This window comes from Acinonyx jubatus, chromosome B1 (genome assembly GCF_027475565.1).
Source record: "Acinonyx jubatus isolate Ajub_Pintada_27869175 chromosome B1, VMU_Ajub_asm_v1.0, whole genome shotgun sequence".
Lineage (NCBI taxonomy): Eukaryota > Metazoa > Chordata > Mammalia > Carnivora > Felidae > Acinonyx > Acinonyx jubatus.
In genome coordinates this window covers 183,962,161-183,980,760 of record NC_069382.1, presented here as the reverse complement: position 1 = coordinate 183,980,760, position 18,600 = coordinate 183,962,161, and the positions used below count along the sequence as shown (strand labels likewise).

The 18,600-nt window shown below is 43.9% G+C and overlaps 1 protein-coding gene across 1 annotated transcript; it reads right to left on the bottom strand.

Moving 5' to 3' along the window:
• Nucleotides 1–10,677: 10,677 nt before the first annotated feature.
• Nucleotides 10,678–16,280, bottom strand: LOC128314288 (uncharacterized). The gene is made up of 4 exons (XM_053216180.1): nucleotides 16,083–16,280; nucleotides 15,143–15,255; nucleotides 14,486–14,797; nucleotides 10,678–10,957 (listed from the first exon to the last, which is right to left on the bottom strand). The coding sequence occupies exons 1-4, from the start codon at nucleotides 16,278–16,280 to the stop codon at nucleotides 10,870–10,872; spliced, it is 711 nt and encodes a 236-aa protein (XP_053072155.1). The 3' UTR covers nucleotides 10,678–10,869.
• Nucleotides 16,281–18,600: the final 2,320 nt, after the last annotated feature.

Sequence of the window (18,600 nt, the reverse complement as noted above, 5' to 3'; positions counted from 1 at the left end):
ACCAATGTAAGGAGATTCTGCTGTTGTCCCCATTTCACAGATGCAAATGAAAAGAGACAGCTAGGCATGGGCACTTTTCACTTCACAGAACTGCCTCATCCTGCAACATTCTTAGCTCTAAATTTTGCAATGTCAACTCTTAACTTTTTTTTTCTTAGCACTTATTTTCCATTCTCTTAATGGGTCTGAAGGGTCTTCTGAGATCTTCCTGGAGTCTTCAGGTCTATCCTGTGGGTCTATTTTTGTGTCTCTCACATGCACGAGTGCACACACATACACACATGCGTGTGCTTGTTTCACCATAGACCTAGATTTCCTCATTCACTCAACAAATATATATGGAACACCTGCTCTGCTCCAGGCTCCATTCTACACATGAAGGATACAAGAAGCCTATGTGAAGCTTGCACTTTGCACCTGTCACAGATATTAAAGAAATGTATCAAACAAAAAATCATTTATTACAGTTGTAATAAAATGCCATAGTAGATGTAGAGTATGGAATGATAGCCCCTTACTTGGGGACCCAACCCAAAATTGAGGGGAAAAAACATCAGTTTTATTAAGGACATGTTGCACTGATCCCTCCGCGGGCACATCCACCTGCTTCCTGATGGTGTGAACCAGTTCCACTCCTCCCCCTTGCTTTCTCACTGCTTGAAGCAACTGTACATCTTTGCTCCATGATACCTTGTCCCTATATCAGACCAAAGGTTGCAGAAATCTCAAAGCTTTCGAGGGTTCAACAGATGCCTGCATTCTGATTGTCATGATTCATTCTCCTATGCTAGTTGTTTAACATATACATGCCATAGCTTCTATCTTTAACCTATGGATATGTGTCTTTGGATTTGACATTCTGCCTCAGGTATCCTTTCTCCTGATTGCTCTTACCTGTTAAATGCATGCTATAAAAATTGACACAGGAGGGTTTTTACTGCACTTAGCTCTTCTTACTCATTCCCTCAATCACAAAATGTATACTGGACACTTACCATGTGCCAGGCATTGTGTTACCTACTGAATACATAACCCGGGAACAGAGAAGACATGACCCCAGCCCTCATGGAAGATTCTCTGTTGCTATATGATTCCTCAAATACTTACTAAAAATTTTTTTAAAAGGCTTAGCACTGTCATAGATGCGATGCAGCAGAAAAATAACACCTCTGACCCTGCAAGAATTTAAGTTTTTATGAAGGAGACAACCCCCAGCACACAAAACAATACATGAGAGTACCCTGTTGACAAAGGAAGGTGGAGAGGGATTTGAGTGTCCAGGGGAGATTTATTTGAGGAGATGAGGTTTCAAAAGTGCTTTGAAGAAAAAAATAATCTTGATAACTGATGAGAAGAGAGAAGGCCATGGACAGAAATAATAGAGGACCACCTAAAAAAGGCTGGAGAGAAGATAGCAAAGAGACAGGATTATCCAGATTGCAAGCTCACAAAAAGGAAAAAAAAAAAAAAGGTGGGGCATTAAGTGGTAAGTTATTGAGGATTGTTTTTTTTTTAATTTTTTAAGTGGTTTTTTTTTTTTTGAGAGAGAGAGAAAGCTTGAGCTGGGGAGGGGTAGAGAGAGAAGGAGACACAGAATCCGAAGCAGGCTCCAGGCTCTGAGCTGTCAGCACAGAGCCCGACGCGGGGCTCGAACCCACAAACTGTGAGATCATGACCTGAGCTGAAGTAGGACGTGTAACCGACTGAGCCACCCAGGTGACCCGAGAATTGTTATCATAGATGATGTGAAACTAATCTTCTCATGGTAAGTGAAGAGTTCATGGATCCCTTTTTAGTCATGGTTACGCTGCGAAAATTGTCTTTGAAAATGTATCTGGGTATGAGGAACAAAGAAATAAGAGGCAGGGAGACAGATGAGAACATTGTTGATTTGATTCAGGTATGATGAAATGTGTACAAGCGTGTATCCAATGGAACTAGCAGCAAGGAATCCAAGAGATAATATATAAGCCTGTGCTGCAGTCTGAATGGAAGGGATGAGGGAACGGTGGATAGGCATACCAGAGAGAGAATGTGGGAGATGCGGGGGTGAAAGATAGACCAAATGGATAGCAGAAGAATCTTGGTTAAGTTGGGGTTTGTTGTATTTTATTTGGTGGTGGATCTTTTGCATGAAAATGTCCTACGGTCACTTGAAACCATGGGCCCAATGCCTGGGTAAGAAGTCTAGCCTGGAAATCAGGATATCATTGAGGCAGAAGGGATGTCCAACTCTGAAAACTCTGTGGATGAGCTCTGTGGATAGAGGGGATGCAGAGATCAATTCAAACCTTCAGAAGCCAGAACAAGTTAGCAGTGACTATCTATTAGAAATAAGAAAACAGAATAATTAGACTTCAGATGATAAGAATGTCTATGCCATTGACACCAGACATTTATTATGCTTATACATTTCTTGGGAAAATGTAAATGCTAATTTGAAAAAAAAAAAAAAAGAAAAAAACCTCTTCATTAAGTTGTCCACGTTCTAATTTTGTGGTTTCTAGAGAGGTCAACACTGTTGGTTTATAAGAGGCCAGCTTCCATAATTACCTGACAAATGTTCATGATGGGTGGGAAAATGGTGAACTCCCCATAAAGACAATGAGAAGATGGAAGCTGATTTATTTCCAGTTCCTCCATAAATCATAAGAAAACTTGAAAGTTTCAATTAAGAACAAAAATGGCCTCCAGACAATTTAGTAAAGGTAGGGATTGTTTTCCCCCAGGTTCTTGTCACTGTTGGTTTAAGGCCTATGTTAAAAAGCTTCGGTGATGGGTAACAAGCTTCTATTTCCAAGACTCTTGTAAACAATGTGCGATCTTGTCATGGAGTATGTTCCACATATATCAACGTATTTGTCAGTGAACTCTCATGACCCCTCTTCCCAATCACATACAAAAGAAGCATTTAAATTTTAAATTGCCATTTCACTTTTAAAATACCAGACAGTGAAGATATAATTGGAAGGATATAATCCATGAGATTTATTTCTGAATGCAGACACCAGTTCCAATAGTCAAAACTTTTAAAAAATCAAAACATGTTCCAAGCGTTAGTATTCAGTCTTAGTCTGGCTCTGCCTTAAGTGAAGCATATTTCAATCCATATACTATGCCTGCGTTCAGGAAGTTGTTCCCAACTGGAATATTAACCATGGTGTTGCTAGTTCCTTGCCTTTAAGTGTCTCTCTCACTAGGCAATAGCTGATAGTTTTAGAATCTCACTCCATCATCTTGGTCTGATGAGATCTTACCTAGTTCCAATGTCATTTTCCCTCTGAAATCATTCGTTCATGCATTCAACAAACGGTAAGTGCTGGGTGGATACATACAAAGAAGACAGAAGAGATCCTTGATCTTACAAAGCTTTCATCTGTGAGTTTGTATGTGTGTGTGGAGGGCCAGAGTGGGGAGGGATTGGGAAGAAAAGATAAACAAATGAGAGGCCAGCACAATTTCAGAGGTAAGCGCTGTGAAGAAGGAAATAAAGAGTGAATTGAGCCAGGGTGGGGAGGGGACTCCTGAGCTCAGGTCTCCAAGAAAACAAGGAGCCATCCATGAGCATATCTGGGGAGAGCGAGTTCCACGCAGCAGGTCTGAGGCGACAGCAAGTTAGACTTATGTAGAAATGGAAAGAAGGTTGAGATACTTGCAGCACTAAGATGGCACACCGATTGTACATGTCACAGCTGTTACGACTTGGAGCCGAGAGGAAAGTGGAGAGAGATGAGGACGGCATGGGACAGCTCATGTTGAGTCTTAGAAGTCTTGGCTGGGGGCTGGGTTTTATTTTAAGCATAACAGGAAGCCACTGAAGAGCTTGAGACAGTAGAACATGATTTGGTTTGTAGTTTTTATTTTTATTTATTATTTTTAATTTTTATTTTTGAGAGAGCATGAGTAGGGGAGGGGGGAGGGAGAGGAGACACAGAATCCAAAGGAGGCTCCAGGCTCTGAGCTGTCAGCACAGAGCCTGACATGGGGCTCGAACTCACTAACCGTGAGATCATGACCTGAGCCAAAGTCGGACGCTTAACCGACTGAGTCACCCACACACCCCTGGTTTGTATGTTTTTAAAACGCTACTTACTGCTGTGCAGAGAAAGCACTGTAGGGTGGCAAGAATGGAAGAAAGGAGACCAGGGGAACCGGTTACTGGAGAGGACCCGAGGAAAGTGCACAACAGCTTGAATTTGGGAGAAAAGTGGGAATGGAGGTGAACTGGCAGGTTCAAAATTTAGGGGAAGGGTGTGGCTGGACCAGCTGATGGACTGAATGAGGGAGATCAAGGAAAGGGCCAGTTCATGGATGATGACCTCTATGTTTTTGGCTTCATCAGCTGGGAGATGTGGAGGGCCAGAGATTATTTGGAGAGTTGGAGCAGGAAATTAAGGGATCACCCCCCAACTCTTACCAGTAACTTCTTACTAGTAACCTCCTTAACACTTTAAATACATCTTGTCCCGGTGTGTGCCATGTTTTATTGCAACTTGCATTTTAATAGATTTTGAGTCCCTAGAAAGGATCCTGTTTTATTCATATCCCAGATACTACCAAAGTGTCTGGCACATAGTAGGTGCTCCAAATATACTTACTCAATAACACATGAATTGAAGTAAAATGTTTCAAGTCCAGTTGCTTGTCTTTTTAGAAAAGTCGTGTTTGCGTAATTGAATATAACCTTTTACTTTGATTTATAAACTGTGTTATTCACACTGGGAAATAAATACCATAAATTTAAAAAAGAGCTATAATTGTGAGTTAGATGTATTATAATTAAAAGAAGCCTCTATTTACATGTAAAACAGGTGATATATTATGTAGAGAAGAAACCACAGAAGTTGTTTATAAACAAGAAATCTTTGGAGTCCCTACAGGGCTTGGATTAGTCCCTCTGAATTTAGTAGGGTTTCCATACATATTTATTTAATAAATGGAATTGAAAGTGATGGAGTATTTTACCTAAAAGCCTTCACTGGTCTATAAAAATTATATACAAGCATAGTACTTCAAAATAAACTATTAAAATCTAGGAAGGATTTAAATTTGCTCTCTTGGAAAAGAGAACCATTGATATTTAAAGGCCCTCATAAGGTATCAGTCAACTTTTCATGTGAATTGACCCCTGGAGATTATACTTTCTGGGGCTGCACAGCATTTGCTATTTCAGTACAGTGTTCATTGCATGTAACTTACTGTTTTTGTTGTGGCTGCTTCACTATATCTCATACTTATAGGAAAATGAAATGTTTAAACCGCAAAATCCCAGGTGGTTCAGCCGACAGGTGTAAAAGCAATGTGATACAGAAATAAAACATTGTCAGGTTTTGATTACTGGGAGGAGAAGTTTTGATGCAGCATGCGGGCTTGAGTTTTTTTTTTTTTCTTTTCTAAGCCAGAGTGTTCTATAAAATCCCCACCTACACAACCACTAACAAAAAGCACAGAGAAAAATCATCCCCTGGGTGCGGTAAGGAACAAATTGGAAGAAAGGCTGGTCTTCATTCCATGTAGCTAATATACAAGAAATTACAGAAACACACAAGCTCAATTGGAGAAATAGGATGGATGAGGACTCTGTGGTTTATGGCTGAAAACTGAAGCCACTGCAAGCCAGGAATTCTGCATTTCCTGTCTATCAGGACCTGACCAGTCAGTCACAGGGTAAGGTGAGACACAGAAGAGGATGGATGCTAATGAATGAAGAGCCAACAACAATAAACAGAAGCATTACCCACTGGACCTCTTAGTAAACGAGCCCTGTGCCACACACATGGCCATAAGCTTTGTGTTTGTTGTCACTAAGTCCACAATCATGGCAAAAGAAATGGCAACTCAAAAACATTGAGAAACATATTCAAAACTATATTTCTTAGGGCACCTGGGTGGCTCAGTCGGTTAAGCATCTGATTCTTGATTTCAGCTCAGGTCATGATCGAGTTTGTAAGACTGAGCCCCACGTCAGGCTCTGTGCTGACGGCGTGGAGCCTGCTTGGGATTCTCTCTCCCTCTCTCTCTGCCCCTCCTCCACTCACGCTCTTTCTCTCAAAATAAATAAATAAATAAATAAATAAATAAATAAATAAATATTAAAACGAACAAACAAACAAACAAACAAACATAAAACTATGTTTCTAGTAAGAGGCAGGCCAGAATCCAAACCCAGGTACACTGGATCTAAAACATTGCCTTGAACTAGTGAGTGATGCAGGCTGGTCTCGCCTTATCTACCAGGGACTTCAACAGGAGGTTTGGGGGAAAGGTTTAGCACTGCAGTCTCCTAAGCAGCTTCCTTAGAACCACCTGTGAACTTTTTTTTCCCATTTGGGGTGCAGAACTCTACTGTACCTCAACTTCCCTCTCTGGCACTCAGGAGTTCGGAGTCCGTGTTCGGAGGTACCACAAGCGAAACTCATAGTACCTCTTTTGCCACAACATGTAAGCGTCACCAGCTCTCCAGCCTGCGTGTCTGTGTCTGTGCCACTTACTGCCCAATGGCTAAGCCAATTCACATGTTTAGGTGAAGTTCAGGAACACAGTTGAAAGGGTGAAAGTCTAAATGAGAAGTATGTTGCACGGGGTGGGGGGGGAAGTACGATGGGAATCAATCAGATCAAGTTTCTTACTTCAAATCTGTCATAAAGTATTGGGAATAATCTAAATTTAAAGTGCTTTATGCAATATAGTCCTTGAGAGCAATGAGAAATACAATTCAGCATGTTTTTTCAAGATCTTCCAACATTATATCATATTATCAAAAGTCTTTCCAGACATTTCATATGTTTTCCCCAAACTGCTTTAGATTGCAAACACCAAGTTCTTTTCCTGCTAACATCTCACAAAAGCCCCTGGAGGAGGAAGCTGTGATACGTCTTCATTCCAGGGTGCTGTCCTCACTCCCAGTGTTCACTGCTCCAATGCCAGCTCTCCTGCAATGGCCCTCATGCCCTCCGGTTAACCTGTACTGGAAGCCTTGAGTTTAAAGCCAAATTAGTTAAAACTCTTAACTTTTCACTTGGGCCCTGAGAGTGACTTTGGGTCTTTATGAATGTGTGTGCGTTCCTCTGATTCTAATAGAAAGTAATAATGTGTATATGTGTGTCTGTGTATTTCTTGGCAAAATGAATAAATCTCTTATCTCTTTCTTTTTTTAATGGTTATTTATTTTTGAGAGAGAGAGAGAGGAATCGAGAGAGAAACAGAGGATCCAAAGCAGGCTCTGTGCTGACAGCAGAGAGACCAATGCGGGACTTGAACTCATGAACTGTGAGATCATGACCTAAGCCACAGTCAAACACTAAACCAACTGAGCCACCCAGGTGCCCCTGAACCTCTAATCTCTTAATTACAGTCTGAATGCCGAAAGAACAGATTTTAGGATTCGACCTATTTCCTTTCCTTCCAGACAATGTGGATTGACTTTTCCTTTTCACGGGCAGGTAAGTAGATAGATGGATAACCGATAGATGGAATTGATAGATAAATGGATGGATGAGAAAGAGAGGTGGGGGGTGGGGTTACGGCAGACTCTAAATTTTTTATTAATGTTTATTTATTTTTGAGAGAGAGAGCGGAGGAGGGGCAGAGAGAGAGAGGGAGACACAGAATCTAAAGTAGGCTCCAGGCTCTGAGCTATAACACAGAGCCCAATGCAGGGCTCAAACCCACGAACCGTGAGATCATGAAGTCAGACGCGTAACTGACTTAGCCACTCAGCACCCTGACAGACTCTAAATCTAGGTTTGGGTCATCCTGAATGAAAACCTATTTCGGTGCTCATAAGGCTCCTGAGAATGATCCTTCTGTCACCTCTCGCTCTCTTTGAGCCCTGTACTCTGGTCTGCTTTCTTCCTTCCATTTCAAAGCAGTAGGTAGCTGAAGCAGTTCCCCTGGAAATCTTGGCCTGCTGTTTCATAGACTCATTTATCCTGTCTTCTGCTTTTGACCCCAGCTGCTTCCCCCACCTCGTGCACTCCGACTCACTGGCCATAACAGCAAAGGCCCAGGGCGTTCCGTGAAGTTTTCTTTCAGAAGGCCATGCCGGGCTTCTAAGTTCACCAAAGGGGTGTCCTCAGCTTGGCAAGTGCTGCAGACAGCAAACCACCAGCACCAGCTGACACGTGAGGTTTCTGTGCAAAGCCTGCCCTATGTGGCCCTTCCTGCCAACAAACGTGCTCCGTCAAAGAAACACCAGGCAGAGGTCCTGATGCTCTTGAGCCTATGGATTCCAGAGTCAGCAAAAGGAAAATATGGTGAACAACCAGTTAAGGTCCCCTGACCCCAGAGCCAGCTCCCAGGTGAAGGCAACAGTTCCAGAACTCTGTTCCTCCCAGTGTGTGATGCTACATCAGTTAAAAATTTATTCTTATTGACAAGCACCTCAGTGAGAACTAAATTAGACTGGTTTTTTTTCGAATATGTAGCCATTCTCATCTTCACAGAAGCAAGAAATATTATTAAAGAGGGAGAGGAAAAAATAACAGGGCAATACAGGGCATGTGAGGAAGAAACTAGAGAAGTCCTAGGTAAGACTAGCACAGTGCCCTATTGAGGGATGCGGGCAATAGGAGCCTAGACCATTTTAGTCTTGGTGTGAAGGCTCTAAGCCTTGGAGAGGGTGATGGGGGGCGGGAGGGATCGTGTCCTTTCACTACCCGTAAAGTGGTGGGAGGGGTGGTTCAAAATCGAGTAAACCTCATTTCTCATTTCTCATTACTTCTATTCAGGTTCTCCTTCACACCCCACTCAGGCCCCTCCGGCCCCTTCTGACAGTCTTCTACCATCCCAGACATGTCACCCAGAATTTTCCCTAAGCCCTTTCCTAACTTACTTTCTATCACTACCTGCCCTCTAGCATGTTTTACACATTTTGCTAACATATAAACAGACTTCCATCTGTGTTGTTCCCCCACCGTAGCTCCACTGTAGCTAGAGAAGGGCCTGGCCAGAGCAGACCCCGACTAAGCATATGTTGACACTTTGCATGAATGAATGAGCAAAGGACAGCATGGCCACCCACAGAACCCATTTCAAGATCCGACCTCTTCTCTCCTCCTTCAGACACTGTGGTTTGACTTTTCTTGTTTATGTTCATCAGAGCAGAAGGCGACATCCTGATCACCTACTACTAAGACAAAAGAAGGGGTCACGTTCACGAGAATCTCAAAGTTCTATAAGCCACACCAAGTGAAGGTGAGGCCATAGATGGGAGTTTGTCAGTCTGGGCATGCGTTAGATTCCACAAACTAGCATGGTTGAGGCTTTCAACCACCTGCATGCTGGACTTCAGATGCCAGAGGGTGCCTGGTGCTCCTGCGGCACAGGTGAGATCAGGTGAGCAGGACGAGAACAGGGACTGAATGACTGTGTTGCTGCCTGGTAACACGGCTGTGTAACAGCATCACATGGAGGCTGTTGCACCTGACCCAAACCTACCTGCCGCGATTTCCATGGTCCTTTCTGGAAAATGATTAGGGCCGATTTCAATACCCAGAAAGGACTGAGATCCAGTGGTTTAGGGAAACCACTTACCTTGCCTGCAATCCCTCCTCAGTATTTCTGTAACGCAAGAAACAGCCTATTTCCCTACGGGCCATGTCGCACAAGGGTAGGTGCGTTACAGCATATAAAGCAAACCTGTGAGTGTTGCAGGGAAGCTGCTAAGTATAAATGTCAGGCTTCCAAAATCTGGCTGTGAACCCAGTGCCCAGGAAAGTGGGTGATACCACTTACACCATTCTTTTCATGTGAAAAGACATTCTCATTTCCCAACCATAAGGTCACCAAATAAATTCTGAAGCGAAATTGGTTTATAATTTGGGACTTGCCTAGAATACTGCAGATTTAAAATCTGTAACACAAGGCAGATAAATCACAGATCACACTGGCAAAGACACATCCTGACAAGTATACTGGGCAATTTATGAACTGTTTACACTGGTTTTATTGAAATCTGGGCAGAAGCTGTGGCTAATGGCTTGCGTTACCCAATGCATAGTAAGAGCTCAAGCGATAGTAGCTGTATTTTAAGAACGACAAAGGCCAAAGACTATGGTTAATGTCCGATGTGGAAACTCTAAGACACCGCAGTGGTGGTTTTAGAAGATGCTGTTTGTAAAGATTTTGGATTATTGCCCCTTTTAGTTACTTAGGTGTAAGAAGGTATTTTTCTTCTAGGCTTCCAATGTCTTTTTTGGGCCCTAAATCCAATCACCTGTGAATCTGTGCACACTTCTGAAGGAGCTCTGTGTTAAGGGACTCTGGGGATGCCTATACCTTCTTTCCAGGTGTGCTAGTTGCATTAAAGGGCAGTTGTCTCCCCAACAGTCTTCACACCTTCCTCCACAATAAACATATCAGGTATTGCCTTTGCAGCCCAATCCTGGGGGCCAACGCACTCACACTGGGGAATGAGCAGGCGCAGAATCACTGAACAAGAATCAGCAGCATGGGAGCACCTGAGTGGCTCAGTTGGTTGAGCGTCTGACTTCGGCTCAGGTCGTGATCTCATGGTTCGTGAGTTCGAGCCCTCGCATCAGGTTCACCACTGTCAGCACAGAGCCTGCTTTGGTCCTCTGTCCGCCTCTCTCTCTGCCCCTCCCCCCACTTGTGCTCTCTCAAAATTAAATAAAAACATTTAAAAAAAAAAGAATCAGTAGTATGGCTATGAGCTGACCTCCTTTCCTACTCCTACAAATATACAGTCTTACTTTATATAAATTATATAAATTATATAGACCTATAAATCAGGTTCTCCCTATTAGTTTCCACTCAATAATATCACTTTCAAGATGTACACAGGTGCTGTATGATTACTGCTTCTTCATCCTAGATAACAGGTTTTTGGGTGCCCTTGTCTCATTTTACTTACTCTTTCCTCAGCCATGGTTTCCTCCAGCTTCTCGCTACCACAAACTGATGCAAACAGGGATCCTTAGACGTGTTGAAGAGAAGTCTATAACCAAGAACAGGGTTGTGGGAGTATTAGGAGATACACATATATAATTTCATTAGTACTGCCAGATTTCTCTCCCGCAGGTTTCTACCAGTTTATACTTTCTCCAGAATATGAGAATTCCCATTTCATTCCCATCGCCAGTGCTCGCTATTTTCCTAATTATCAATCTCAGAAGTATAAAAAATTGTATCAGCCTTGTATTATCCATCTGAGGAGTATAAAGGATTATATCTTTACTGCTTTAATTTATAATTCTCTGATTATTTGTAAGCGTAAGAATCTCTGATACTTAAAAGCACTTAGGTTCCCCCTGCTTGTGAATTACCAATTCACGTCTGTTCATTATTTTCTACTTTGTTTTATTTTAACTGCACATCAACAGACACTTCTATTATGTTCTAGATAATAATCCCGGTGGTTTTTAATGTTGCAGATATAGTTCCTGGTCCCCAATTGGTAAGTTGTTTTGTTACCTTCACTGCCAAAAAAATCCTTCATTTTCTTGTAGTCTTAATCCAACAACCCACTCTTTTTTTTGAGATCTTAAAAAAAAATTTTTTTACATGTATACATTTACTTCAAAGAAACATGTCCACGACATACTGTTAAAAGAAAAACAATGAGTTCTAAACCAGCATGTATACTATGATCCTACTTATGTATAATTATTCACAAGTAAGAAGTATGCCCCCTTCATTGGTTTGGGTATAAAATAAAGTCATTTTTCTTTTACTATTCAAATTATAATATCACCAATCCTATTCTACTCAGTTTAACAGAAAATATCACTTTTCCTTCTTGGCTCTCCTTGCCCAAGATTCCTCAAAGTTAGTTTTGTTGATCTTTTCACAGAACTAACTCTTGGTTTTGTTGATTTGTTCCTACTGTTTTTCTATTCTTTATTTCATTTATATCTGCTTTACTCTTTATCATTTTCTTCCTTCTGCTAACTTTGCTCAACCCACTTTTAACTTTTAGGGTATGTGCTTCAGTGTTTTATTTAGAAAGTCACATTTTTAAGTGTAGCTTTCTAATTGGTATAGAGTTCAAAAACATCAACTTTAACTTTTTTCACATGAAAAGCAAATTTCTTCAATGATATCAACTAAAAAGTCCTTCTTTGTGGTGTAATTTGTATTATTTAATAAGGACTAGATTCTGAGATCTTCTTTATATTTTATCAGCCCTCTTTGAATTCATTTATTCTTTTATCCATTAATTCACTTAACAAATATTTATTGAGCTCCTGCTATAACTGAGACATTATTTTATGTGCTGGGAAAACAGACAAAAGTTCCTGATTACCACAGAGCTTATCTTGGGGTAGGTAGGAAGTGTAGAGCCCTAAAAGTCATTTTAAGCATTTTGGTGTTTGGGGTGCCTGGGTGGCTCCATCAGTGAAGCGTCTGACAGGTCATGATCTTAGCCCCATATCAGGCTCTGTGCTGACAGCTTGGAGCCTGGAGCCTGCTTCAGATTCTATGTCTCCCTCTCTCTCTGCCCCTTCCTCGCCCATTCTCTGTCCCTGTCTCAAAAATAAATAAAACATTTAAAAAATTAAGAATTTTGGAGTTTACCAAAATAACAATAACAATAAAATAACAACTGATACACATATTGCATTACCATATGCCAGGCACTGTTCCAAGGCTGTTATACATATTAATTTACCTAATCCTCTCGACAACCCCACCTGAATGATGAGGAAGCCACAGCACAAATAGCTTAAGTAACTTGCCCAAGATCAGGTAGCTGGGTCACATGACTGATTGGGTCTGATTCTAGAGCCTGTGCTCTTACACACTGCCTTGCACAGTCTCTGACTGGGATGGGAAACCACTGTATGAATACCGTAACTGATCTAGAGGTTAGGTTTACTTAGGCTACTATGTTGACACCAGGCTATAGGTGGGGCAAGAGTAGAAAACGAAGACCAATTAGGGACTATTTCAAGAGGCACAACAAGAGATGATGGTGATTTGGACTAATTCGTAGCAATGGAGGAGGTATGAGGAGTCACATTCTTGATTTGTTGACAACTGGGCAGTGGAGTATTGAAGAGAGAGGAGTCAATGATGATTTCAAGGTTTTCAAAGATGCAGTTGTCATTTTACTAAATGGGGAAGAGTTCCTAAAGAACAAATCAAGGGAAAAAAACTCCCTTAATCTTTTAGATGCCATTATATAAGGGGATCAGTAAGATCCCTTTTAGATGTCATCAGACACTCAAGTGAGATTTGAATACACTGTTGTGTATGTGAGTCTGGAGTTGAGAGTCCAGATCTGTCCAAGAGATAAAATTTGTAACATTACCATATCAACTTAAAAAACTAGAAGAAATCACCAAGGAAGAGAGAATAGGTCAAAAAGGTCCAAGGACTGATCTTGGTGTATTCCAGCATTAAGAAGGCACAGAGACGCAGAGGAGATGAAAAAAGAAAACTAAGATGAGCAGCCAGTGAAGGTGGTGTAAAACTAGGAGGCTACAGTTCTACTGAAGCCAAGTGAATCGAGTGTTTGGAGGAGAAAGTAATCTACTTTATCAAAAACCAAGAACAGGTGACATTGAGTACCACTATTTGTTTTTCTAAACTGATGTTTCAGCAACACTGCCACAAGATCTTATTAGTCATAATCATTTAGTGGTTTTCTTTGATTTCTTGTTGGTTTATGTAAAAACTCATAAATCTACAAGGAGACAGTTTTGTGTCCTTTCCTCATTTCCTATGAACTTGCCTCTGTGGTAGTTGTTAGAAATGTCCACCGGTATTTCCGTATCTTCCCCTTTCTAGGTCCATTAATAGGATTCCACTTCCTGCCTTGCCAGTACATGGGTGGGGCCATGTGGCTATTTCTGGCCAACTGAGTTTTGAGCAAGTGACATTGTTGCTTTGGAACCACAGCATTTAATTGTGGATGCCAGACCTTCCCAGGTTGTGATCTTCCCTTAGACGTAATGACTGGCAATGTTTAAGATGATGGCTTTTCCATCAGCCTCCCTTTCCGAGGGACAACGAGCCCGACCCCTCTGCCAACCCATAAGGAACGTTTAGTGTGAGCAAGAAATAAACTTGTGGAGGCGAAGCCGTGGTGGCCGCTGTCCTGCCCTCAGCTGTCTCGTGGGACAGCGATCACAGGCAAGTTCTCAGCTCCCTCCTGCCTTGGGTTCCGGCCGGTGCTCTTGCCAAAACGGCGGTATCTCCCCCGTGGACCCAACCAAAATCACCTTCCAAGTGTCTTCACAAAGATTTTTGGCCAAGGAGACCTTGCACCTGCCTCCACGACGGCATCCTCAGCCTGGGGCGCCGGAGCTCAGGAGGCCCCGCGCAACCCCCAGCGGAGGGCGCTCCAGGAGCCCCGCGCAGCCGCGGCCGCCGCTCGGGCTGCGGTGGGGAAGCCCTGCCAAACCGCGCCCCCTCCGGCCCGCCTCCTCGCCCGCGCCCCGGGTGCAGCGACCGCGGCTTCGAGGACCCAACCCCCGGCCCTGCCGGAGCGAGGGTGGCCGTGACCCCAAGGGCAACGTACAGCGCCATCCTTCCGGTCTTCAGCCGCATCTCCCGGGAAGTGGGCCCGGAGACCGTCGACCACGGATACGCGCCCACCGCGCTGGGGGCGCTGCCTACACCTAGGAGACGCTCGGGCCGCGCAGAGTTCAGGGGCCGCCCGCAGCCCCGCCCCCCGGGCCTGTGCCCGCCCCGTCCTTCCTCCTGCCGGCCTCCTGGCGCCCTCTGGACGCCTAGCGGTGGCTCAGGCGGACGGCCAGGGTCTCGGGACACCTGCCCGCCTCCATCGCCTGCCGCCCGTGGGGGAGGAGGGCGCCGTGCGTGGGCCCAGCAACTGGCTCAAGGGCCTGACCGCCGTGGGCGTCAACTTCACCACCTTCGACCTCGTGCAACTGGTGCTGAGGCATCTGCAGACCAGCCGCTATTGACACAGGGAACTGAGCTTCGCCGTGCGGGGGACCACTGACCCTTTTGTGTCTGAGCACGTGGGGCCAGGGTGCGCTTGGTTCCACCCTGGGAACCACCTCGGAGCACGCTGTAGAACAAGCTGGGCGCCTATACTCTGTCCCAGAGTAAAGCCAGCGGCTCCTGAAATGCCAGTTGGGACTGGTGGGCGGGGGCTCCCAGAGTCTCCCCCTCCCCGCTTCCCAGGGCTGGCGCTGTCTCCTGGAGGCTTTGCCTTAAATGCCCAGAGCTGGGAGTGACCAGCGCCACCTCCTGGCACTCTGTGACCTTGGACATGCTCCTAGTTGTACTGACCACCTGCCCAGGGGGTTGAGAGCCAGACTCCACCTGCACAACGGGAGGAAACTCCACAGAGTGTAAGGAGAGGCCTGGCCTGCGGGCCCTAGTGAGGTGGGGCCAACCTCCTGCTCATCTGGAGCTATAAATGCAGCCTTGCCCAGCCCTGCCCCTCCCTACCTGTGCTGCCTTTCCCAGATGACCGGACGCCTCTGTCACCAGAGGAGAGAACAGGCTTCTCCCAAGAGAAGGACCCTGGACTCGACAGCCAAAGTAGGGCCCCAGGAGTGGGTCTTCCTCTCTGTTGCCCACTCACCCAGTTTGTGATGGTCCCGGGAGGGTCATACCTCCTCCGGGCAGCAGGATTTGAAGAGTTGACATGGATTTGGGTCTGAGTCCTAATCTGGTGGCATCTGTTGAAAACTGGGCGCCCAGGTCGCCTCCTCTGGGCGGGAAAGTTCCCATCCCTCTCCCACAAGTCACATCAGTGAAGCCCGGCCTCAGGCCCTGACCCTCTGTCCGTGGCACAGCAGTTCCTGGGGGGACTTGTGGCAGCTGTCACCGCCCTGGCTCCCCCCTGAGTGGACACTTGGCCAAGAACAGGGTGATTTAAGGCCCACAGGGTTTTCTGATTTCCATAAACAGAGTGCAGAGAGGCAGCTAGCAGCCTGATCTTCCAAAGTGGGAGCTCCTGAGACAGTGTGTGGCCTAGGTGTGGCAGCTCGCAGGGGTTGAGGTGCCTCAGGGAAGCAGTCTCATGGAGAAGTCCACCGGGGCCTGCTAGGTATCGCAGGGATACAGAAACACTCATTTCCGAGTGACGTTTGGAGTTTCTTGATTCCCTTTGGTTTTGGTTTTCAGTCTGGCTGACCCCACACCTGAGCTGTGCGGTCTGGTTCCAGGCAGAGGGTGACCAGAGGGCCATTTTTCATAGATGGCTCCACAGCCACCGTGTGTGAAAGGGTCTGAGGGGGCGTGTTTGCTTCCTGAACATTTCCAGTGGTGACTTTCGTGTCTCTTCTTTCTTCTGTCACCTTTCTGTTCTTGCCTTTGACTTGTGGGTATGAAGACCCCATCGGGCCGCCTGAGACTCTTCCCCCAGGGTCCCAGGCAGCCTGCAATGACTGTCCTGTTGGGTGGGCTTCCCTGCTCCTCTCCTGGCCTTGCCTGGTGCCCAGGCTGGGAAGGAGAAGCAGACCCGTTTCAGGGAGATGAGGTGAGGACCCAAGGGTCCTCAGGTGAGAGAAAGCAGCAGGGGCCAGGGGTCCACTCCAGGCAAGTGACACCAAATGAATGGTCTGAGCCGCAGGCTGGGCAGCAGAGGAGAGGGTTCCAGGTCCTGCTGGCGGGGGTGTTCCTCCCCAAGGTGGCTCCCAGCCAAGTGGGCCTCCAGAGCACGCCCATCCTCAGCCCTGCACACAGTGGGGCTGTGCCCTCTGCAGTCACACGCCTCCCACTGGTGTCCCTCCTGATCTGGAGTAACATTTTGATGCCATGAAGACACTTTGTTTATATACTTTAAAGACTGTTTCTAAGAGAGTATTATTTAATATGAAAATGACCAAAAAGAAACCAAAGAAAGAAAGAAACTCTTGGGGTTTTTAAGCAACTAAAAACATTTAGGTTTTATGGAGTGTAGCATCCTGATTTGGTCTCTCGCGCTCTCTCTCTCTCTCTCTCTTTTAATCTCTTTGAACTAGTCAGGACCATGATGAAGAGTAATGATGGGAGTAGGTATCCTCATATTATCAAATGGCATTACATAATGTTTGTAGTAGGCTTTAATCAAGTTAAGTAATTTCCAGTTATTTCTAGTTGTCCAGATTTTTTTTTTCAATCATAAATAGGAATTGGATGCTATCAAATGCACTTTCAGCATCTATTTTGTTAACATGTGATTTTTCTTCTTTAATCCATTTGGTGGAGTGAATCTCAGTTATAAACCATATTTGGATTCCTGAGATAAACCCTACTTAATCATGATACATTGTTACATCGTAGGATTAATATCTCATTTGCATTTAGGCACTTCTATTTGCAAGTGAAAAGGGTCTATAATTTTCTTTCTCATTTCTTCATGTTTGGAAGAATGGTTTTTCTAGTCTCATAAAATGAATTGGGTCTAAACAAAACCATCATTCTATACACCTTAAACCTACACAGTGATGTTTGTCAACTATTTGTTAATAAAACTGGAAATAAATGAATTGGACGTGTCTTCCCGTTTTCCGGAAATAAATCACTAGGATAGGAATTATCTGTTCCTTGGTAATTTGCTGAAAGGCAATGCAAAAATTAAAAGATCTTATTTATTTTAACATTTTTAAATAAACCATTTTAGTTTTTGGTTTGATTAATATTCTTTAATACTTTGACTCAGTGATCTCTGCATGTATCTTTATTATTGTGGATCAAGTGAGTTAAGCATCAATAACAATGCCAGGGTCAATAAATGTTGTAATATAAATGTTAACTTATTGTCATAATTTTTGTTTTATTTCCTATCTGGGTCTAACATTGCACATCACTAATTCTTTTTTAGTTGAACAATCAGTTTACTTGACTTCAGTTTTTACTATGGTAAAGATCTTTAAAGCTATACATCTTCCACTGAACACTGCCTTAGCTATATTCCAGAAATTCTGTCATATAATAATTTGGTAAATCCATTCTAGTTATTTTATCAATTTATCATTATTTGTCCTTTCCCCCAAGGGTTAATATTATGATTTTAGTTTCCAAATCTGTGCCAGCTTTCCAGCTTTCCTTTTGTTACTGATTTCTAATGTGATTGAGTTTTCCTGTTAAGTTGCTTCTTTTATTGGTTCAAACTTCTTTGTCACATAGCTTTTTTATGGCTTATGAGTGTTTGATGAGCACTCAGCAATGCTAAAAAATTTCTATGTATGTTTTAATTTATATTTCTGGATAAGTCTATTATCAAGGACATATTAATTATGTTACTCAAATCTTCTAGTACACTTAATTTTTTGTCTATTTGGTCAGTAAGTTTCCAAGAAACGTGCCAAAACACTACCCCACTGTCTTCTTATAGAGAGTGTAATTGGATTCAGCCCCTTTGCCTGCTCCTAAAGTTCAGTGCTCCCCAACAAGCTAAATGTTAGCACCACTTAACATTACTCCACAAAGCCTGGCCAAGGCTGAGCTGAATCTGTGGGTTTGGGGCCTCACCGTGACTCAGGCATAGACAACAGACCACCAAGGAAAAATGAGTACAAATTAAAAAGATTCCCCATGCACGGTACTCTGTACTCTTCCTTAGATCTCCCGGGAGATTCTTACAATTTGACAGGAGCTTCCCAGTTCCCAGTACAACCTGTGTTCCACAGGCGCTAATGTTCAGCGGGTCACAGTTACATCCCAATAAGCATAGAA

Bases quoted from the DNA above. Each gene is read 5' to 3' on its own strand.
- LOC128314288 (XM_053216180.1), bottom strand. From the start codon at position 16,280: ATGGGGTCTTCATACCCACAAGTCAAAGGCAAGAACAGAAAGGTGACA. The intron at 15,256-16,082 runs GTGTGGGGTCAG...CCCGTTGTGCAG, and splicing joins AACCAGACCGCACAGCTCAG to GTGGAGTCTGGCTCTCAACC. The intron at 14,798-15,142 runs GCAAAGCCTCCA...CCCTTGAGCCAG, and splicing joins CCCAGCTCTGGGCATTTAAG to TTGCTGGGCCCACGCACGGC.